Genomic DNA, 25,152 nt, shown 5'->3' with positions numbered 1-25,152 from the left:
ATATAAAAAAGGTTGTGCGTGTGACTCTTTTGTGAAATTAAGGAAAATTTGAATATAATATATTTCATTTTACAGCCGAATTTAGATGGAATATGCAGTTTGTTTGATCCTTCTCTTTACATTCATGTCTACTTGCTCTTTGGATGGATTTTACCCATGAATATTACATCCTAACACACAGCTTCAGCTTGTAATTCTCTTTAATTGCATATTATTCAAAAGCAGTTCTCATGCTCCATTCCTTACTTGTGTTTTCATTTAGGCTCTACTCCAACTGAGATCTCATACCGGTTCTTACCATTTATTCAGACCTGAGATCGTAAGAAAGCTGAGTACGACTATTGTCTTTGTTCTTTCGTATATTATTCAAAGACAGTCTAATTAACTAATGACGCAGATTAGTACTATGTAACAAGGAACCTGCGTAAACAAATACATGCTTTCCAGTAAACATACTCTTTTTATTTTGTTATATTTTTCTTAGTAATCATTGTAATCGAATCATGGAATTAAGTACATTTTCTATCAATCAATCCCTCATTTTGCAATATTTACTACAATATTCAATGACAGATCGTTTCTTCTACAATTTATTCGTGGTTTTACGAATAGCGACTCGGTCAAACATAGTCTGGAGTTTGACTAGATTCCTCGTCATCGGGCTGTTCGCTTCCGGTTTTTCGTCATCATCAATAAGCTTGCTCTTTCCGTTGGCGAGGGGGAGAGGGGCGTCGAGGACAATAAATGCCTGTGAGATTTTCCCAGCATTGTTCTGAGATTATAGAAAAAATGGGGAGAATCAATTGGAGGATTACAAGAGTAGACATTAATAGTGAAGAGTGAAAGTAACATAAAATAAACGGTATTCGGCTCAGGTTCAAAACTCTGAAGTACTTGCCAAAGTGATAAAATGTAGGGTTTTAAATCAAAGGCTGCGCCAAGACTATGGGAAGGGGGGAGTGCGCAGGGCGACATGAAGGTGATATCGATATCATTTTTCTCATAATTAAATAACAGAAATAATGAAGACTTACACAACCCAGAATCACTTCCTAATAGTCTTCTTTCATCAATTCCATTCCTCTTATCCCCTCCGTTTATTTTTTTAAGGTTGTTTCATCTTATCATAGAGAAGTTTAGCGCCCCTTGTTTTGGATTACTATAGATTTTAAGTTATGGTTTCATGCGTCTATTTACAACAGGAATCTACAGATATTCGTTCGACCCAACCCATTCGATTTTTTTTCCAATATGATATTGCTGATTGACAAAAGTGTATGAATTGAAAATTTACCACCGATTCTAGAAATGGTAACTACTGAACTTCCTTTGCCAAAATTGGAAAGATATATCAATGACTTTGGAACTATTTTTTGACCGGCGGAAGAATTAGGGCTTTTTTAATGTTTGAGTTTGATCCAATTATAGTTATCGTCATAAATGGCGCTTTATTTAAAAAATGAGCTGGCTATGATACAATTCTCCGGTCAGATATGGCATGTCTCATGTATATCCTATCCAACAGTAGTAAACATTCGTCCATCCAATTTCACGTTTATTTTTATGAATTTTTCAACAGTTCCATTTTAACACACAAGACTATTGGGAATGTTTTACGCGCGTGACACCTTATGGCTAGGTTTTAAGATGAAGAGAGTGCTAATAGAATACCATGATTTACACCAAAATTTTTATCTAGAATTATGAGTGGAGTTCTGCCCTAATAACCCCTACTCTTTGATAAAATAACTTACAGTTTGGATTGCCAGGTTATCCACATGCAGAAATTCGTCAACTTTGACCCCTTCAGACCTCATGGAGGACACTGCTTCAACGACGTCACGCTCAATAGTTTCCAGTTCTTCTTTGGTCAAGTCACGTGAGAAGCATTTGAGCCAGGTGCGCATGCGTTGAGGAAGGGGACTGGGTAGTGACGTGAAGGGTGTGATGAGTGACGTTGTGAGTTCAGAATTAACACTCTCTGAAAAATGAATCAATGGTGAGTGAACAGAGATTGAGTTGACCCGACTCTTGGTGACACTTGGCTATGTGGATTGGATCACATTATTAATAAACTTGAGTAAACATGACTACGAACATTGACAATTCTAAATGTCACCAAATTGTGCATCCGAACTAATTTTCCCCACTCTTACATGACTTCATGATCTGCTGCAGCATTAAATCCTTTTATTGACTAGAACACAGCGACAAATTGCCAGCAGGAAGTGGTTTCAGATGATGTCACAATTGAGGACATAACAACGGGAAACCCGGGGCGGTATTCTGAGGACATTTTGTCTTTAAAATATTTTATTTCATCTCTTAAAATGAAATTAGTATTCTGAGATGACATTTTATCTCTCATTACAAACTGGTGAGTAAAATAATTACCTATAAAATGGCGAAAAATTGAAGGGGAAAAATACGATACTATCAGAGAGAACAATGAGTTAGAATAGTCATGTCAAGCTTTTGGTAAACCAACATTCGCCATACCTCTTGTTTTTGTGTCAGCAGCCTCCTGTTTGAGTCTGAGTTTGTTAAGGTGTTGCGAGTGAACGGTTGAGATGGTATAGAGGTAGGGATTCAGAGATGAATTGATAGGTAGGATAATCACTGCTGTCCAGGCATACACCTAGAAAAGGCGGAAAAGTTAAAAACAAAAGCGACAGATTTATGTCTTAGATCTGAATATACAAAGAGAGACGAGGTACAGTTAGGAATACGAGTATAATACACTTTAATGAAAGAAACAGAATGTAATAAACGAGAGTAAAGCTTTGTTGAATAAAAATCATACAAGATTTCGATTGACGAATATGGTATTTAATCTCTGACCTCGTACCATTTTCTTAAAGACGGAGTATGATCCAAGTTCGTAAATTTCAAAATGGTATGAATTATCTTGTACAGTAGTGCAGGTAATATAGTGCTGAATGAAATAACAAGCCATGATGATGTACAAGGTATTGGATGTTAAATTTTGGTAAAAGATTTCTGGAGACGTATCAAGTAGCATTGAAAGTAACAAATGATCTACCTGCAAGTTCTTGGATCACAGAACCAGCTGCATGCCAATTACATGAAAGTGGGTGTACATTCGCTGCTAGCAGACAGTGGACGGCAGGCTTAAATCCCTTTAGTTATCGGGTTACGTTTTATAACCAAGTTTTCAGATTGAACCATGTAGTACATGCAGTAGGGTCCATGATTGAACATACAATCCTATTTCAAGACATATGTAGAAATAACCATAGACCTACATTAATAATGGACTTAAAAGCACTCAGAAACAAACCTGAGCAGGCAGAGACGTGCCACCTGCTGAAAGCAGCCCCATGATAATGATAGGCATCCAACAAATAAGATCTGTGCCTACAATGAGAGCCATCTTGGTGGCCAGCTTGATCTCTTCCTTTAGTCTCTTGTCCTCCCGACCAACGGCGGCACTACTTTTAGCAACTTGCCGCTGTGATGTCTTCACGGACATGAAGATGGCCACATAGCACAGGAAGGTGACCAAGAAGCACATGAAGTTGGCGCCGATGAAGATGGAGATGGAGTAATGCCATCCTGCAGGACGGTCGGTCGTTAGAGGAAGGGCCAGACATACACCAGAAGCTCCATAGAACTCGTCTTTGAAGTACGACGGAATCACGATCGGGAGCAAGCCAAGCAGGAATGACAAAGCCCAGATGGCCGTCTCGATGATATGACTGGATCGTTGCGACATGTGGAGACCTCTCTTGAAGGGCGCCACCACGTGAAAGCAACGGTCCAAGCTGATCATCATCACCAAGAACACAGATGCCTCGCTGGAGATGACAGAGACCATACCAGTGAGTTGGCACAGGGTACTCGACGTCCAGTAATCTGCCTGGTAGATGTACGTCCCACGAAAGTTGACATCAGCACTGGCTATGGTCAGCATGTAAACTCCCATCAAGAAATCAGATATAGCCAAGTTGGTGATCAGACTAGCCTGGACGTTGTTCTTTTTGCGTTCCTTCCTACCCACGATCAATCTGTACCCTATGACGAAGACGTTACCGATGAACGCACTGAAACCTAGAATCCAGATCAAGGCTCGGAGAATGATGCTCTCCATGAGGTCAGTGCAAGATGAGAACTGATCTCGAGGGGCGTCGCAGTTGGCATCATCGATTTTCGCCATGCAGCAGAAGATGTACTTGTCAGTGTACCTACGGTTTCCAAGAGAAACATTAAGCCAGTTTCAAAATGTTTAGTTTATCAATATATAATCACGCCATTGTTATGTTGATTCGTCACATGGGATAATGAATTATAGGATGACTATCCAGTGAAAATGTGAAGGGCATTTTGTTATCACCTCCGACAAAACATCATTCTAGAAGATACTCTCAGGATACCATAGTTATCGATGTTTGAAGTAAGACATGCGTGATATAATTGTGGACACAGAACGGGGGTATTACATGTTTACAGTCCAGGGTCCCGTAACACAAAGATTAGCGATGAATTGCAAATATGAAAGAACCGCACCGATTGATCCCTGGTCCGTATTTTGAACCTAATGCGCGTGTAACATTGAAATTGATCGGCCAGTTCATTTAGCGATTGATCGCTAATCTTTGTGTTACGGAGCCCGGATCATACATGTATAGTTTGCGAAAATGAATAACGATCTGAATCTTTGGGTCATAGTGGTTGATATCAGGATATTCATTAATATTTTTTTCTTTAAGATGAATAATTATACATTCCACACTATTTGCTGCCTGACTTCTGGTAAGTTATTCTTCACGATTAATTGTATGTACTCACAATTTGAAATTTTCAAGGCCAGCAAATATAGCACGTTGACTCTCTTCAGCGTAAGCGATTTCTTCATTGCCACGAATATCCCTGTCAACAAGAGATGACGAAAAATTTATACAACAGAGCTGTCGTCACAGAAGTGACCATGGTCAATTTTATTTCAAAATAAACGGAATATATAAAACTGTAAATAGTATCCAAACATTTTTTGTATGCGATGAGACAGTAAAACAATATGGAGAAAGCAACACATTTCTAGACAATTATTTTGTTTAGCATCATATTCAAGTGTAAACTTACAGTTCTTGGAGCTTATCGAGGTTACTAAACGTTCCACTGTGGATTTCACGTAAGTTGTTCCCAGATAAGTTCCTGATTTAGAATACAAACAGTGTTCAAGTAAGTTTGGTTAAAAATAAGATGGATGTCTTCATGATCCAGGGTTATTCAGGGTAACTTAAACATCGTTGAAGAGTATCAAATACACAAGCTATCTCTGGTGAGGAATTATTAGATTGAGTAGATATGACAAAAAATATTGCATGACCATCAAGTTGTTAAGGTTCTACTTGACTAAATATATCAAAATCAACTCACATGAAGCGAAGTTGTTCAAGGCCTGTAAAAGAACCTTCGTGGAGCTCACGAATTTTGTTGTTATGCAGATTCCTGTACGATACAGAAACGACAATAAGAGACAAATGAAATCTCTATAAAATATATAAAACATACATAGTGTCTTTAGGATGAGAAATATACCCTGAATGTGTGAAGTGTTCTATTTTCATATTCCTGATTACAATATAATTATTCAGGGGCCCGTTGCAGAAAGAGTTGCAATAAATCGCAACTCTTAAAATCATGCGAAACATTATTTTCAACCAATCAACAGCGCGCATTTGGGACTTGCTATTTATTTTTTTACTTGCGTTCAAACGCAACTCTTTCTGCAACGGACCCCTGGTAGTATAAAATCCGGGGTGATATTATGAAGAGAGATGCAGTTGTATTAATCGTTATGCCATACAAAACCTATCTATTTTCATATTTTTCATTTCACCAATGTAATTTTATTTAACTTTATTATGAAAGCAATGAATGAAAAAAAAACAGTAAACCTGAAATCTGGATAATTTAATTTTCTACTAGTATCGATTGAAAGTCATTTCAATAATTTGGATCCATACTCTGAAAGAATATCTAAGCTTCTCTAAGGTAAAAGTTTAAGATAACTTTACATATTCGATGATAATAAAGACAGTGTGAAGTCGCGGAAAACGTTATATGCTAGTCATGGAAATGTAAGTTATACACAACATTTCCTTTCAAGAGAAATATCAAACACATAGAACATGTTATATGTCATTAATACCATGTTGCGTATTACAAATTTTTAACTATTGATACTTGATATAGAAATTGTTAAAAATAGCAATACTTACAGATGTCGAACATTCCTGTTGTTAGCAAATGCGTCCGGTTTTACCTCGGAAATCTCGGAGTGGCTAATATCCCTGTAATTATTATCGTTTTTTTTTTTTAAATATAACAGAATTATCAATCAATTGAGTAGTTTCCCTACAGGACAAGACCACCCCCCAAAAAAATGTTGATTTGAATCAATAAGGAAAAATCAGGCAAGCATTAGTGCTGAAAATATAACCAAAATCGGATGAGAAAAAGAAAAATTTATGACATTCAAAGTTTTGCTTATTTTTCATAAAATATATGCACAATTTAGTCACATGGAAATGACAAAGTCGATGATAGCCCTCACCATTTAACTTTTTAAAAATTGTTTGCGTTATACAATATTTCAATTTTTACATATTTGACATTAAGGACCGACTCGACTGAACCATAAAGTGTTAAACATTCAACATTTTTAGGAGAAATAAAACTTTGTTTCATAGGACAATGAGAAAAATACAATATTTCATATTTCGTATAATAAAATAAAATAGAAATAGTAAATGAATTATGCCATAATTTCCTTAATTTGCATACCTACCAGGATGTGTATATTTTGTGAAATTAAGCGAAACTTTAAGATGTCATTACGCTTCTATTTTACATCCAATTTTTATAAAATTTTCTGTGTTATGTTGGTTGTTTTTTTTTTAATTCAAATCAACTTTTTGCTAGGGTGGACTTTTTTATTGGTTTCCTCTATCAGGGATAAGCAATGGCTTGATTGAAATAAGACACTCTACAGGATTCTACAATTTATCAATTTGAAATGTTGCTTCGTTCTTCATGTATTCAAATTCAACATAAGTATCTAACAAGAAACATGTTTCTTTGATAAAAAATAACAAACGATATATTTTTCTTCTCGTTTATCTTGGCAGTGAATTTATGTACTTACAGGTAGATCAGATTTGGCCACTTGGAAGGGATGAAATCAATTCCTTCCGGGTCATTATCAAGAGGTCGCAGAACTCTAGTGCTATTCTCAGTCGTTTCATTAAGTAACGTCAGAGACCTTATAAAAATTTAATGAGAATCAAAGTAAATAGCTAAACCGAAAAGGACTAAATCTAAATATCACATCAGCCAACGGAATGACTGCTTTCTGGTAAGTTCATGAGAACTTTAAAACACTCCACCACAAACCCATCGATAAATGAAAATATTTATTTAAATTCATAACAAGGATTAACATATTTTGAATTATTTTTTAAGCCCAGTGCCACATTTTTGAAAATATAGAGAATTATAGATACTTAACGAAAAAGACGTTTCAATTAAATCTTGACCGATTAATGAAATTAGAAACTTTAAGAAAATTAACATGAGATATAAAACTGATTGACCCTATAGGAAATACAACGCCTATAAGGCATCATCTAAAATATGTCTTTGTCATTCATCGGGCATACGTGCTTTTAAACCTACATCTCAAATCTTACTTAACCCATAATCGATTTAAAGAATCTCGGCTTAATGCAAAATTATCGATCATATGCATAGTTCATTAAACATGCATAGTTCAGTGTATCGTTATCATTTCTATAATGCTTTGATAATTGTTTTTTCCCTTCAGCGATTGGGGATGGGGTAGGTAGAAATTTTGGCATACAGTTTTCTGAGTTGTCTTGGTAACTGGAGGCTGACGTCAACAGTTAGGTTACAAGAATAAGAGAGATCCTGACAGTCACATCCATCAGGACATTCATCTGGAGATACAAAGAGAGAGAGAGGGAGAAAGGGGAATTGAAAGTGGGAGAGAGTGAGGAGAGGAGGGGGAGTTGAGCGGAGAAAGTGCGAGAAGCAGAGGGGGGATGGATCGGAGTGAGGAGTGAAAGGGAGAGGGAATAAGAGAAGTTTGAGGAGCAAGTAAGAGATAAAGAGAGAGGTCGGAGGGAATGAAAGAGGGAAGTGTGGGGATCAGGGTAGAGAAGAGAGAGAGAATTAGGTACCATAATATGAAGCAATGGAAATATTGTGAATAAAGAACAGAATAAAAAAATATATATATATATATATATATATATATATATATATATATTTATATATATATATATTTATATATATTCTGACATCCCAATTCAGCGACGTCCGTATATTTGATTTTTGTGTGTTTGATGTGTGCGTAGTTTTCACGATAAGAGTGTGGCTATTTCAATAGGTTTTAATACTCACAGCACAATAGTTCATCATCTCTATCTGGACAGTCTATGACGTCATCACACACGTGATCAGGGCTGATACAAAGACCCTTGCCTGATTTGCTATTGCAACGATAGGTGCCAGGGGGGCAGATGAAGTCATCTTTACGGTTAAAGCAAGTAGAGTAAAAGTAGAACACATCTCATGTTAGAATAAATAATAATTAAGAAGAGCATTAAAACGAGCCTTCCAAATAGATAAATTCAAGTGCAGACTCGAATATTTTTTTCTCCTTCTCTTCCTCTGATTCTTCCATTGTGTGATTTCTGTCTGCCTCCACCAGTAAATATGAGACCTACTGAAAACTATCGCATGTATGTACACAATTATTGCAATTAATGTCGATTTTACATGTTTGGCTACTTAATTAGACCTAAAACACAATTCCTTCGCTAATTTATTACGCACATTTATTTATCTTCGCCCAACTATATACTCACTCTTTGGGCTTCAAACGTTTTCAAACTGCACTGAAGAAATATTGAAACGAATACAATTTTTTCTAATTATTAATTAAGATTAATTTCGATAAACATGATAACTGCATAGAAATTCAAACTGACTTTGTCATAGGAATTATGATAATAATAGCATATTTACCCAGGGTAGCCACTTCAGTTCCGAAAACTATTCTCCCAGCGGGCCCTGCTATTATTATTACCCCGGCTTTTGCACGGCTACCTTGAACGGGCGCTCGAGCTTTCAAGGACTTTCTTCCTACCGGGTACCCATTCACCTCACCTGGGTCGAGTGCAGCACAATGTGGATAAATTTCTTGCCGAATAATGAACAAACCAAGAAGCTTCTTACCACACTCATTCTCGTCCTCTCCATAGGGACAGTCTTTCTTATTGTCACATCGGTATTTGAGCGGTATACAATAAGAGCCAGGACACCTCATCGAATTCTCAGGACATGTCTCTATCAGTTTTCAAACAGAACGAACGTGAAGTTAAATTGTGTTAATATAATTAGATGGAATGACAGCACAGGGGAACGTTTCATCAACATTTCTGTCGACAAGTTGTCAGATCTGACGACTTTCCCTGATTTTGGCTCGCTGGGAAGCATTGTAGCTATGGTAACTTGTCTAGCAAGTCCTTTCATGGAACACTCCCCTTATCTTGAGTAGATGTGAAAACACAAAATTAGTTCTTGCAATGAATATAGGCCTAGTAAACATCTATTATTTTTTTTATTGTTAAAAAATGACTATGATACACACCAAAATACCACTCACCCAAAGTCTAACCCGCACCTTGACACACACACACTCACTCCTACATGCCCGCCCTTACACACACACACAAACACACACACACCCTAGAGGTTTATGTTGGAAATCTGGGATATTTTTTTCAGACAGGTATTTCAATTTAAACATAAAAATAATAATAATACTTGTATTTAAGAAACGCTATTCACGTTTGTACCATAGCGCTTTACAAAAATTTGCATCGAAATACAATAATAATACAACATAATCATAAATTCATAAAAGTGAACTTATTTGCTAGTAATGTGAAGGACATGTTACACTGATGCTTATCATGGACTTTTCAGCTATGCCTCTATTACGCAGAAGCATAATAATGTGGGGTCGTTTGCAATAGCTCGTACCGAGAACGATGGGTCAGTGCAAACACACACGCACATCCCACATCCACTCACATACACACCCTCCGCACATACGCACCCACACCCTAACATATAGTTGAATTATCAAAAAATATGTCTATCATTTGTACAATATATATATAGTGTGAGTGACGTTTACGTGTCAATCATTTCATATCAACAAATGATTACACATCTTGATAAGATGTGAAAACACTGCATATAGGTTTATTGCGAGGACTTTCATTCTGTTTTATCAAACTGTTTAAAAAAGAAAAGGCCTACTAAAAATAAAACAAAGCATCAAATAGGCAAACGCAACCTTCAAACCAAACACTAACCCCAGACACGCTCATACATCCTCGTCGAAACACCCACACCCTAACCCCCCCCCACACACAAAAGTTTGCATACACCCATACATCTCATGCAATAACCATGGCATGTGTGTGTCTATCAGTTTTAAACATACTGAGGAATATTGAATCATCCAATAAAGTAACAGTAGATATTTGAATTAAATATCTACGGTAGATGTGAAAACACAGACGTTATTACAAAATACACGTTTTATTACTCAGATTGATGGGAACAAAAAGCACGCAAACTTCAAGCACAGATACGCAACCTCTCATCTTCATACACACAGCCCGCAGACCCACCCACACTTTGAAATAAAATTGAACACAAGTGCACACCTAGTTACCAGGAATGCTGCATGACATTTCCATTTATTTGATTGCAGGATAACAGAGCACTGCCGATTAAGTGCTTTGCTTACGGGCTTAGGTGCCGCAGATTGAACACCGGACTTTCCATGCATAGCCAGGCGCCTTCGACCACTTGGCCACGGTACTTCCACACACACACTCCCTCACACACACCCTCCTCAATTAAGACGTGCATATCTATTATCATGTTATCAAACGCAATGAAAGATGTATGTTGACGTGTCAATCATCATGACTGCAAATGAATTAGATATCTCCAGTTCATGTGAAACGCAACGACTTCACCTAAAAAGAATGTACTTTTTTTGTTTATTGGCTAGAGCAGAAAACACACACACACAAATCAACTACCAACACGCAATCTCTCACCCTCACACACACCACACACTCACATCACACACCACGCACACACATACACTCTCATCCATACTCTTGCACAAACACACCCTCACCCTCTCTCGTAAACACACACAAACGCACCCCACACGCACACACCATGCACACACACACACACACTCTGATCCATACTCTTGCACAAACACATCCTCACCCTCTCTCGTAAACACACACTAATGCACCCCATACGCACACACCATACTCTTGCACAAACACACCCTCACCTCTCGGAAACACACACTAAAACGCACACACCGTTCGCTCATACGTAACCATAAATGGAATACCACGGTGGATGAATATTTGATCGAGGAGATCCAAAGTCTTAGAAGTTGAGATTACGCATTTTTACACCATTATTCTTCAAAACAAAGTTTTGAAAACAGAAGTTGCAACAGCTTTCAAAGTATTTTCTATCAGTTATAGAAGATCCTAACTGACAATATCAGTATTAAAGATGATAAGGGCCGGTGCTTATACACCAGAAAACTGAAATCGTGAAATTATTCAGCTTTAAAGATACAGGCTAGCTAAATCTCACTCACCGTTTCCGCAGTCTTTCAAATGGTCAACATTTCGGCATCCTTTGATCAAGCCATACGAATTAAAGTCATACATGCATTTGAATGGTACACCGTCAAGGTCGCCACTAGGACAATAGAATTCCCGCTCTTCTAATTCATCCAGGTTTGCTGATTAAAGCAAAAAGAATGTCAAGAAAAAATGCTATCAAGTTTACCATATTAATAGGTTTTCTGATTTAACTAACATTTCTTGATAAAGCCGGAAATACTGAAATAATACATTATTTTGAAGGGCACATCATCAATAGACTTCTTGTTCTCTAGCGTGCCCATCCTATCTTGTGCTGCCCAGTTTCGGATTAACAACAGGATGGCGTATGGACAGTGACAATTTGGTTCAGTTAAAATCTGCTTCAAGTAGTTCAAAGAAAAGATGAACTGTATCTGAGTAGTAAAGTAATCTTTTAGACGCGTGACGCCCTGCTAGATACTGAACTTGGATAATTGGGGGAGGTGGGCTGGGACCAATATATTCAACCCCCATCACCGCCAGGCCACAGTCACCCGGCTGCAGGAAGCGCCCACTCCTTTTCAGCGAAAGATCTTCAGTGGATTTGGACCCCACGTAGACCAGCGTGGCTGTGCCAGTCGAGCTGAATCTGGGCAATCGAGCGTATTTGAATATATAACATGTAATTAAATTCGCTCAAAGATTTTGATATGGAAACGGAAATATTGCTGCTACTACTATACTTCTACTTCTACTACTACAACAACTACTACTACTACTACCACTACTACTACTACCATTACTTCTACTACTACTACAACTACTACTACTACTACAACTAATTAACTACTACTACTTCTACTACTACTATTACTACTACAACTAACTACTACTACTACTACTACTACTACTACATGTATATTGAGATAAACCTATGTATTATAAAAGGAACAATAGGGTCTACTTACGACAGTTCCGTTCATCTTCGTGTGTATTTCCAATACAATCTATCATGCCATCACAGTGAACCTCTTTTGGTAGCAGCGTTCCATCATAACACTGGAATACATCGACATTATAGTTCTCTTTTTCTTTTGCGAAGGAAAATATCAATCAAGAATGTATTATTATTATTTGATATAATGGTAGTACTTGTTTGTAAATCTAGTAAATATCTTTTAACAGATCAACAGCACCTGAGCACTTAAGTCTGCGAAGGGGGTAAATTCTTCAAGATTATCATGCATAATAACCCCCCAAAATGTAATATGAACTAACATAGGCCTTTCTACCAAGTGAACATTTTGTAATGATATGGCGGTCATGTTATAAAGGGTAGATACTCTTAAAAAACGAACAAAAACACGTTTTAATTATATTAATGTTCCGCTTTTAGGCATATATATAAGCATACATATAGCACTTTATACGTCATAACGACGCGTCCCGAGGTATTGAAGCACGTTACTGGTACATATACTTTATGTATGTACTTGCTCCACTTCCTGGGAAGCATTCACTCACCACATCCTATTTCATCTGATCCATCATGGCATTGACGGATGAAATCACATCTCTTTGAGTCTTCAATACATTGCTTGCTGGCACACGGGATTTCATTTTCTTCACATTCAGGATAATCTGAAAGCAACAATTTGTCAGGATCTAGGAAGACGGCACGAATTTAATTGTTAATACTGTACTTAAATTGATATTCATCTTCAGTAGTAATAAAACATTCAGATGACACACATAAACAGGGGACAGTTAAATGCGATATCATTATAACGTTGAAATCAGTCTTGTTTCTTGCTATGGGAAACGAGTAAAGCACATGTTCGATGATCATGCATGACTTTTTCTTGAGATTTAATTTATGAAGAAATCTCTTTAGGAAGGCGAAGCGACCTTCTCCCGTTGAATTTTTCTTGTTACCCCCCCCCCCCCATATTTCTTATGATAAAAGAAACTTCTTTAGACAGGCGAAACGACCTTCTCCCGTTGACTGATGTACAAAATTCGAATTTAATGCCCTCAACCACCATCGTCGGGGTTACCTCTTCCCGAGTTTTGAGCTGAGAGATCGTGTCTCGTCATCTTCTCGTCACCGTCCATACGGTCCATCATGCAAATATCACGCTACGGAAGTTGCGAACTTTGCGACTGAAGTCACGCGTGTTCGACCGTACTTCAGAGCCACCACAGTGATGCAAACTGCGCATGAGCTAGCTATCAGTCTAGTGCGATGCCAGTATAGTGGAGTTTCCATTATAAAACAAAAAAGTTTCAACTATTAAAACTTACTGCAAGCCGTTTCGTCAGAGTTATCAAGACAGTGAGGAATAGTATCACAAAAGAACGCAGACGCTATACACGCACCGTCTGTACACTGGAACTGATTGTCTAAACATTTATCATCTGAAATGTGAGAAGGGAAATGAAATAATTTCGCTTATTTGTCAGCTATTAGGTATGACTGGATAATTGCAAGATGGGCCTAAATCGGTGGAAATCGCCGAAAAAAATAGTTTTGCAGTAAAATCGTAAAAAAATTGCGTCATATGACAGATCTTGTATATAATATGAATTGATAAAGATTGAATTCCCATATTTTTTCATTAATTTGCCATATTTACAGAATTCATGGCATACATGGGAGTAAATAGAGCCCCCTGAAAATTAGGCATATTGCTTTAAACCTCAAATATAAACATACGATTGAAATACATGTTGGGTTACTACTTGCACAGAAAAAAATGGAGTATAGTTATGTCGACATGTAGAAAGTTGTTAAAAAGCAAAAACAATAAATCATCAAAACTTCATTAAGAAGATTTTTTTCTAGCGCCTAGCTTAAAGCCTTATTGAATTACCCAGTATAACATTTCCTTCATATTACCTTTATCTAACCATTTTTGGAATATATCATAAGGTCTTCGAAATTAAAAGTGAGCAGATTTACCTTCAGCACAATTGTTCTCATCGCTGCCATCGATGCAATCATCTTTGCCGTCACAGATGAAAACCTCACTTATACATTCACCGGAGGAACAATGGAATAACCCCGACCCACATCGATCGTGTTCTGCGTCTGTGTATTTTGATGAAAATTTATTAAACTTTCTCTAAACACGCATGCATGTTTCATATTGTATGGTGGTTAATGAATGTAGCTTGAAAGTTTGCAGATGTTTGCAAGAACATGAAGAACCATTGAGGAAATCTTGGCAAAACCGGCCAAAAGTGGTCAGGAGGCAAAGCAAAAATTACAAGTTACACAGGATCAATTTCCAAGTACACAGCCAAATACATACACAACTATTTTTGCTACTGTAGTGGGGGAAAGTTGGTTTTCCTAAGAGATGTTTATTAATGACGATCAATAATTTCAATTAAATCAGATTCATGATCAGAAAATATCATCACAAATGGAATATTGCATGAAGTTGGGAGGATAAATATTTTAAAACTATTTGCATCATCTTCATTTTATATTTTCGCCACACAATCTTTTAAAGTAAATAAATAACAAATTAAACAATATGCTTTGTGTAATTATCCTCACCTGCAATATAAAGTGGAAGTTGGGCATCGACGGGTGAACCTGTAAAAATATATAAAATGATATTTCACACACTGAACTCTCTTCTATATCACTTTTATCAAAACAAAAAGCATCAAACTTACTTGGAGGTAATCTGGAACATATACGTATATACTCTACTTCCAAACAGGAAAACAAGACAGTTTATTTGTCGGCCACCACGATCAAAAAGGATGAAATTCATAAAGCCATTTATTTCTCATAAATTTGTAAATGCCTCAGGCCTGTAAAGCCCCCTCCCCCTCCTCAAAAGACGTAACCTATTTCAATATAAATGAACTCCATACACAGTTCCTATCTTTAACTTTCGATTATCTGTCAGTATTATCTGCCACTTATTAGGAACTTAACATTTCACAACGTAGCCAATGAAGTAGAATCTTATCTCCCCTAATGTTGCATTCCCATCCTTACTCCGCATCAAGGTAATCTTGCTTAAGATCTTATGCGACAAATGAATTTTGACAGAGAACTTTCAAAGCACGGCAACTCCGTCAAACTTGTCACGCCGTGAATAGGGGGAAAACTTCAAACTGCTGGAGAACCGTCACGACTGTAACATGAAGTGCGACGCGGGATGGACTACCTCGCGCATGCGTAGTGAGTCCGATTTGCACCAAATCAGAAGATTCTAATTTATATCTACTATCTATCTATCTATCTATCTTCTTTTTCATACAACGATGGCCCTTAATCGGAATTAGAGTTTCTTTATATAAAAGAAGTGCATTACCCCCAATTCTCTCAGCAGCCCGTTCACAAATGAATTCATTGGTGTCCTCGGCTGCACACGCAACATCATGCCATAGATCAAGGGATAGGTCGGTCAGTAAGTCCGTATTGAGAACCAACTTGACACAGCCTTCCAGAGAAGCTCCATCTGGTTGTGTATCTGTTGTGCCTGCCGGTTCTTGACTGCAAAAAAAAAGTTTCTTGATTGAGTGGGTGGGTTTACCAGTGATTGAGTGTGTGAGTGGAAGGGTGGGTGATTGAGTGTGTAAGTTAATGACTGATTAAAGTGATAGATCGATTGAAAGATTGAGCGTGTGAGTGGGTGTGTTGAGTGACTGAATGGTGGATTGATTGATTGAGTGCGTGAGTGGGTAGGTGGGTGTGATTGGATGGAATCATTGTTTGAATGACTGATTGTGTGAGTGAGTGAGTGGGTACGTAATTGATTGACTATGGATTGAGTGATAGAATGATTGACTGACTGATGGATTGAGTGATTGAATGACTTTATTGCGTGCATGAGTGGTCGAGCGAGTGTGTAAGTTGGCGATTTCTTGTTTGTCATATTGAGTGGTAGAGTGAGTGATTATTATAATGAGTTGGTGAGTGATTGAGTGGTTTAATCAGTTGGTGTTTGAGTGAGTAATTTATGGAGTGGGTAAGGAATTAATTGAGAAGATGATTGATTGATTGAATGGTTGGTAAGAATTTAATTCATTTCAGATTTCCAATAATGAGATATACAAAATTAGGTGGAAAATACCACATAATGAGGTGTTTTTATGAGGGAAATTGCTAGATTTTTGTAGCTCGTTTATTAAAAAGATCCTCCTGAATATATTTGGAGTCGACAGGGCAATTCCTCACTCTTTAATGCTATGGAAATTTGATGCAAATTTGCATTCGAGTTAATATTATTCTTAGGTCTTTCTCTGATTGGGAAACAAAGTATGAATGGAAAGTATATAATACGAATGCAAGATCATTTAGGGCTCGCTTCTTTATAACAATGATGGACCATTATGGGCCTTAGTATTGGTAAAGACTGAGCATTTTTCTTGCTGAAATACTCCCGATTTTCCATTTGATTTCGACTATTTTTTTCCGGACAGATATTCATTAATACATCACTTATTTTGACTATTATTTGGCAGGATTGCATCAAGACTAATTATATGGCTTTCATGTGAAATGAAGTGAACATGAATTAATTTTCAAACATAAAAATGTTACACGAACATGTCAACGGAAAGCAAATGGGCGAAATGTATGCAGTAAAATGGAAAAGGCACTCAAGAATGTCTACATAGTTACTCATTTTTCTTCGCCCAAGCTGTATATGACATTGGAGTTCCATCCGTCCATCTGAAGACTCCATAGACTTCTCTGTTCCCAAGACCTGAACGATGGGAAAGTCAAGGAAACGGCATTGAATTATAACTAACATCTGTTGATTTTTCTTTTCATATTTTGTGTATTCTCATACACATCAAGAGAGTTTAGGCTAAATGTAAGCAAAAAAAGAAACCCTTTAATTAATCGTATTATGACATACTTAGTTATCAAAAAAGAGAATATTGAATTTCTATTATTTGTATCACGCTCCTACTTATTCAAACGGTTCCATGACATTTGCTAGGGCGACAATTGCTCAGCTGAGAATTCGAAACATCAATGGAATTACTAACTTTAACCCTGGATTTAACGCTATACTCAATCCTAAACATAACCCTAAACCTAACATAAAACCCCATTGCAACCCTAACGATGGCTCAGTCGGTAGAGCGGGGGTTTCAGATTTCTGTGACCCGGGTACGATTACCACTTGGTGCAATAGTGCCCTTTGGTAAGGCATTAATCCTCACTACCAGGCCCCTCGAAGAGGACCTTAAGTTGTCGGTCCTCTGGTTGCTTGCTTACGAGCATTCATGCTTTCTTAGCAATCAGGTAAAAAGAAAATCACCAAATAACCAATCCTAACCAAATATCTTAGATGAAATAAAGCCCTGGAGCAATTGTTGCTTTAGCAAATTGTCGTGTCACCATTCAGACTTACTGGTATCGTAACATTAACTTTTTCCTGATCATGACGATAAAGACTTAATGCCTTGAACTCCCTTGTGCAATACTTGTTTTGAATTTTTACGACTGTAATTCTCAACAATCACAAATAATTCACGAATGGTTCCAATAATATTAAAAGAAAATTGGAACCGGTTGTGACCAGTGAAGCCAGTTAAGACATTCAGTTATCAAACTTCAATCTAAGGCTAATTAGTAACAAGATATTATCACGTGGTCTAGAATTGTGATTTCCCGGTGGGTGTTTTCATAAGGCTGTTCCTAACTAAAAAGCGACTTTTAGAACGGCTGGTGATCCTTTCTTGTGGTAAAGGGTGTATTGAATTGGCAATTGTTTCGCGCATAAGAAATTTTCACCATTCGTTCTTAAAGTCGCTCTTAACCTACGAAAAGCTTTATGAAACGGTCCCGGTATAGTTTACCTATATATGCATTTATTTCGGTGGAATTCAACTCGGTGGAGGATATCATAAAGTGAATAAAGGTCATCTCATCTTCGTCCCTGATGCTTACTAGATGACCTTGCTCGTCCTTGCATTTCGCTTCTGCATCTTTCCATGTTATGTCTTCAGAGTTGCGAAACAGATTGTAACACGAACCTTGGAATATTTCCCACTCATCTTCACATCTGAAACCTGAAATTAGAAGAAAAAAATATTGTGCCTGGTTCAAGATAAATAACAGGGGGATTATGCTGAAAAAAAAACATGAAAAAAATAAGTGGTAGTCATCAATCAAGATTTATTTATGTTATTTATTTCATTTATTATAATGTATTTATTTATTTATTCATTATCACTATATTATTATTATTATTATTATGGGGGGTGCAAATCAAATCACGTTATTAAGCGAGAATCCTCTTTACAGACCTGATTTCACCCTCTGTGAGCTATGCAATGCGTCAAAGAACTAGCATGAACTGAGAAGCCGGATGGAAAGTTGTTAACATGGTTGTTAGGGTAATTTTAGAAAGAGGTATAAAGCCTTTGGGTGAAGCATTGGAAATTCGAAATAAATATGTATTCCAAAGGCTTTGAAATGTAGGAGATCGGAAAAGTTAAGGATAAAATTCTAAGTGCTTTCTCACTGAAACCCATTAAAACCAAACTGTATTTTTATTCCTAGATCCACTCTAGTGCCAGCATACCATTCCTAACTGGTCAACAATTACAATAAAATATAGAATATACAATATACGGGTCGTGTGTTCCAGTGGTTAGAGCATTGGACTCATAATCGCAAGGTTGTGAGTTCAAATCCCAACTCTGCCATTGTCTCCACTTTGATAAAAAGGTCCAAGAGTGATATCTGTCGTCTGTTACGTCAGCCACAATGACTGATTAACCTAGACGCAAAATGTTTCCAAGCTAATTGATTAAATACCAGCTTGGCGTTTACCAGCAAAAAATGCTGTCTTGCCGAGTTCCTTCGGGAGTTACCACAAACAGAAACAGAAAACAATTACAATAGTATTTACCCAATCAGCGTTACTTACTTGCGTTATCAACAGACTTGGAGTATTCGGGCTTGAGAAGTTCTGTTCTATACTCTGCAAGGAACCCGGTTTGCTGCCCATTATCCTGTGGGTCAGAGTGGAATGTGACAGTCATCCAGTTTCCGGAGGACTCCACAACAGCGGACTTCCCTGGAACCTCGCACAAGACGGTGATTTGGTCAGTAAAGGACACGTTGACGTAATCGTCCTCCAGGCAGTCACCATCGGCGGAATACGCGTCGATTTCAATGAAGGACAGGATAACCCTGGTCCAAAGTCGGGTGATGAGCGTCCAGGTGTGGTGAACGCCGTCTGGATAGCCATTGAAGTAGTTCTCAGACATGATGATGCCACTTGAAGTTTTACATTTTGTATTTTCGTCGTCTTCGTAGCCATGGTGACAACCCGGTTTATCTTCATACAATACAAAATTCGACTGAAATTAGACAGATTTATTCCGAAAACATTTACTTGGTTAATGTTAGCTTAGTTCATAGTGCGATATGACGATGGGAAGGGAGAACTGGAGATGTCACCACTCGTATTTAGAGTCTGGTCCATGGTTATAAAACATGAACTTTAAAATTGCTTGATTTCTTCCATGTGCACATGGCCATGATGGTTCGATCAAAAAGAAATCTTATCTTGAAAACTGCTAAAATTGAATTTCATTTATTGTGTAGATTCCAGAAGAAAATTTGAGTCTGTGGCATCATTCTGTTCTTTTGTTTGAGAATGACAGTAAAACGAAGTGAAACTTTGAAATATAAAATCCGAATTCGATGGGAATTTCGAGTGCTATTCTTGTGTTGCATAAAGGGTCGTTAAACAATGTCGCCTGGGTTTAACCGGCCATATAGACGATTAATAGCCCTTCACTGAGTTAACTCACCTCCTTGCATGAATGAACATTACGCACGGCGCGCCTGCAATACCCCCAAATATGTACCCCAATGACCAATTAAGAGTCAGTGTCAAGGTTAACCAGTTAGAGTTCTGTGTCTGGAGAGTGTCAAGTCAAGTACGTGTTCAGCCGCAACAAACAGGACCTCTAGACCTTCGCTGGACTCGGACACCACGTACTGCCGACGGATATTATACACCTTGGAGGTAGGGGCATTAATTCAGTAAGTGCCTCAACCACACTTAATTAATACATTACTTGCTTGATTTATTCTGTATAAAAATCATCTTGCTGTTACAGTGATAGAATTGTCATCAATCAATGATTGACTTCATTATTCCACTATTATGTTTATCATAGGAAGAAGGGATAAGTGTCATACAGACCTGTGTAACCATAGGTTACTGTTACGTTGGGATGATCGGTGCTGATGCCTGTCAGGATGCGGAAATATACTGTAGAAGACGATGAGACAAACACAGGCGGGATCTCAGAGCCCAAGGGGAATTCCTCTAAATTCTCAGGTTCGTTGATTTCAAGTAGTCCACCATCTGCGATTTGTTCCTCAGACTATGGCAAATGGATGTATCAAGAGGACAAACCCGGGAAAAAAAACTTGATGAGATTGTTATAAATTGACAGTTAATGATCTTAAACATTCACTCTTAAGAAGATTCACATTTCCACGAGACGTTCAAATGCTGACGTTCCCGGAAGGGTCTGTATCTTTTGAATGATTTGAACAATCGAAACCTCCATTGAAATACAAACGAAAAGTGGCATTTTGGAAACCATTTCCATCATCGAAAGATTGTGTTGTATTGGTTAAGTAGCTCACCTATTTTTCAGTTCTTGACCAAGGTGGAAAATGGATATCATTACTTAATTGTTTCTCATAGTGAGATTTCTTGACACATAATTAATCATGTGAATGAGCATAAATAATATGGCTAGTTTCGCATTCCCAAGTGCAATCTGTTGAAAAACTGTGGCGGAAATTGTCTCTTCAGAATATCACCCTTCTCTTAATCAAGTAGGCTTTTCTTCCTACTCAAAATAATTTCAAATACTTCAAGAATGCAAACCACTTTATAATGCTGCTCTATCTATTAATTTCCATACGAAAGGAGTACGTTACAATATCATATATATATATATATATATATACAGTTGAGGCCAAAAGTTTACATACACCCATGGAATTCAGTGAAATTTGTTATCTTGCCATACATCTTAAAATTTACTATATCTTCAGAAATATACTACCATGACGAATCTGGTATCAAATGAAAAAACCTATTAAGCTCTTTCACATGATTCATCGTTTCATAGAAATATATAAATGTCAAATTTATGATTTATATTTCATTTCTATCATCATATGTCACCACTGAGCAAAAAAGTGTGATCAGAAATGTTTGTGTTGAGAAAGAACTAGCGCAATTATGGAAAAAAATTATCAAGTTTTTATTTTTAATTTTTTAAAAAATATTTTTCAGCTCCTGATGATAAAGCAATGTGATGAAGGGGCATGGCATACTCATTTGTTTGATATCACATTTGTCATGATAGCACATATATTTTATAAGTTACAGTAAATTTTATGATGTTTGGCAAGTGTTGACTTTTCTTTGAATTTCCTAGGTGTATGTAAACTTCTGGCCTCAACTGTATATATATATATTACCACCACTGGCGGATCCAGGGAGGGGGGCGGGGCACATCCGGCTCGCGCCCCTCCCCTTTGAGAGTCATAATAACAAAATTAATGTAAATATGCCTTTTTTTTGGCTTGTCTAATTTTCGGCGGGAAAATGTGCCTTCCTTTTGGAAAATTATAGATCCGCCCCTTGCATACCACACTATACAATTGGCCCTTACATTAAATCCAAGTAATATAAAAGTGATGAACATATCGTCCTTTTCTGGGATATCTAGCTCGCAGATTGACCTCGCCGGCATCAAAGCAGTGTGTGACTTGGCGATCTCCAGGGCATTTTCAGATCTAAGCATCGTCAAGTCGCAATCATCCGTGCAATAAGGTTGAATGCAGTCTGTGAAGAAACAGGAATATCAACATAGTGAACATTAGATGCAGCTATGGCCACTAATGGAATGTGTTATCTTTGATGTAATAAAATTGAACACCATCATCTGCATTCCATCAATGAAGAAATCAAGATGCCGGTCCAACAGGACCTTAAAGATATTGTTTAACTTTGTGAGCAGCCGATTTAAAAAATTCTCAAACCAAGATGAAGCATGTGTACAAGTGCATGTATTAGAACCAATAAACCCTGAAAACAACCACCACTGAGAAGCTAAAACTACAAGGCAAACCCCGATTTTGTAAATAGGCGTCTTATAGTACACATAAGTGTATGGGATGAAACTAAGATGGTGTTTCCGTTCACTTTATATTTCAATGTTTGAAGCACTAAATAATTATTTTCGAACGCAATTTTTTGGGGGCTTCATTTTTGTAACATATCACAGACACAGGTGACAAGTGTGACCTTCTAGCTCAGATTTTTTAAAAGTCAAACCAATGTTAACCAATCACTTTAATATATACACGTATTTTATATTATTGTGAGATTTGTGATTATTAATATTCATTTTATTATATGTGATCATGTCATATTCATTTCTACTCAGGTCGATTTCTGGGGAGCATGAAACAAATACTCAGTGACTTCCATCGAATAATTTGCTCTATGCCAATCAGATGCAAGTATTTCAGTAGCTTATAACAGTAGTCAGTAATTTCATGGAATGTTCCCTGGATCGCTCCTCGGCGTTGATCCTTACCTACTTTGATGCAGCCCAGAAATTCAAAACGCAAACAGTGTGGCAGCGAAGGACTCCATTCTAAGTTACCGATGGTCACTGACAATGCAGCTAGCGGTTCCTTGATCACCACCTTACATAGTCTTTGATCACACTCAGAAATGTCCTGGCCAAAATCAACGAGACCAATGCAGGTATGTATAGAACGGGATCCATGCATGAATATATGCAAAGATTAGATTCTCAGGTATTTAGAATATTAAATCTTTGTCTCTAATGGTCACGCTTTTCAAAGGATACCCTACAATTGGACGACATTATTTTGACAAATAAAAGTAATCGGACCTCCCTCAATACCTCTCCCCAACCCTCTTCCCAAAATAATCGAAATAATTTTTATAATTACGGAAATGGGATCAGTTTTCAATAGTGTACGGATTACCCTGAATAAAGCATTGGAAAGGCCATTTAATCATTCATTCATATTAAGGTTCATTTTCTTCACGTCCATCATAAAAAATGACATTTTATCCTTACATCATGTCGTCCAAGAAAAGTCGATGTCCCATTCATGAGCATCGGACACCTGACCTCCCCCTAAAGGATGACTCAAGAGAGTCTATATTACATATATTTTCGAGTCTTAAATAGAGAAATGTGTATAGTATCGGAACTTACGAACTCCATCTCAGAATGATTGTCGTATTGGAAACGAAATTTCTTGAGATTCGTGTCTCCACATCTCTGGATGATGATAGCCTTGACAAGGGTCGTGGTATCGAAATCGATGCGGACAGCGAGACTGTCATCAGGTCCACCCGGTGATAGCCCGTCCAGAGGGAACACATGAGAAGGAAGCATCCGAACAGTGTCCGAGGCTTCCGAGGCAATGTCTCCTCCACGGTAAATCTTGATGTTTCGATCGGGTAAATGACCGGATGATAGGCCCAAATCAAAGAAACAATCTACAAAGTAATTGTTCGATGAATAAGGAAAACTCATCGTTATTATTTCAATAACTAAACACTCAATTATACAAATTTTGTGGCAACTTGCTCTCTACTCTATAAAGCCATTCATAGGGTCAGCGGTAAACAGGAATTGCTTACGTATCTTTGACCTTGGTCTTTTAGAGTAGTGCAAGTTCTAATCGCTGTGCAGAATTTTTTTCCATATTTTTCTATTTTGTTGTTGTTGTTGTTGTGTATGTGTGGGGGGGGGGCTTACGTATCATACAGTTGTAAATATTTGAAAGGGTTCATTTGATAAGTATATAATAATGAAAACACTTAGCAATCATAAAATTCAATAAATTATGTTTGAAGCTGGATATTATAATGGAAAAAGAGGTAGAGGAGGGGTGCGATGAGAATGCTTAGAGGAAAGAGTGTAAAACAGGTAAAAGAATATAGGACAGAAAACTGGAAATCCGGATTTATTGAAACTTTAGATAAAACGGAGGGAAAAATCCTTGAAATGTATGATACTTACCAGTACGGCAACCGAGAATTTCAAGACGAAGAGAAAAGATCGATGCCGACCTAGTCCTAGGTTTAACCCTTATGACTTCAGTCTGGTAATATTTGACAAACAGGAGCCGGTAAACTTTCTTCGATTCCCACCTCCCTTCAATGACCTACATACAAGGTGATCAAGTTCAAGAAAATGAAATATATTTGAATAACTTTCTTGCTGTTATAAAGTCTTAAAATGTGAAACGGACAATTTTGAATGAACTGTTGAAAGATTATAATGGCTGTCACTTGATCATGTATTTGTTGGACTATCG

At 37.4% G+C, this 25,152-nt stretch overlaps 1 protein-coding gene across 1 annotated transcript; it reads right to left on the bottom strand.

The window, feature by feature from the left end:
* On the bottom strand, nucleotides 1-24,993 carry LOC121432272 (G-protein coupled receptor GRL101-like). Its single transcript, XM_041630134.1, has 27 exons — nucleotides 24,855-24,993; nucleotides 24,042-24,328; nucleotides 23,385-23,529; nucleotides 22,455-22,627; nucleotides 20,960-21,143; nucleotides 19,670-20,083; nucleotides 18,594-18,806; nucleotides 17,404-17,488; nucleotides 16,091-16,272; nucleotides 15,319-15,357; nucleotides 14,716-14,844; nucleotides 14,058-14,171; nucleotides 13,278-13,394; nucleotides 12,722-12,844; nucleotides 11,765-11,911; nucleotides 9,286-9,396; nucleotides 8,449-8,577; nucleotides 7,886-7,982; nucleotides 7,172-7,288; nucleotides 6,246-6,317; nucleotides 5,401-5,472; nucleotides 5,104-5,175; nucleotides 4,810-4,890; nucleotides 3,302-4,205; nucleotides 2,500-2,638; nucleotides 1,755-1,981; nucleotides 1-772 (listed from the first exon to the last, which is right to left on the bottom strand). Exons 2-27 carry the CDS (start codon nucleotides 24,222-24,224, stop codon nucleotides 584-586), a joined length of 4,458 nt encoding a protein of 1,485 aa, XP_041486068.1. The 5' UTR covers nucleotides 24,225-24,328; nucleotides 24,855-24,993; the 3' UTR covers nucleotides 1-583.
* Between the last annotated feature and the right edge of the window lie 159 nt (nucleotides 24,994-25,152).

This window comes from Lytechinus variegatus, chromosome 18, assembly GCF_018143015.1.
Source record: "Lytechinus variegatus isolate NC3 chromosome 18, Lvar_3.0, whole genome shotgun sequence".
In the NCBI taxonomy this organism is placed as follows: Eukaryota; Metazoa; Echinodermata; class Echinoidea; order Temnopleuroida; family Toxopneustidae; genus Lytechinus; species Lytechinus variegatus.
The sequence above is the reverse complement of the archived record's forward strand: the minus strand, read 5'-3'. Positions and strand labels throughout refer to the sequence as shown.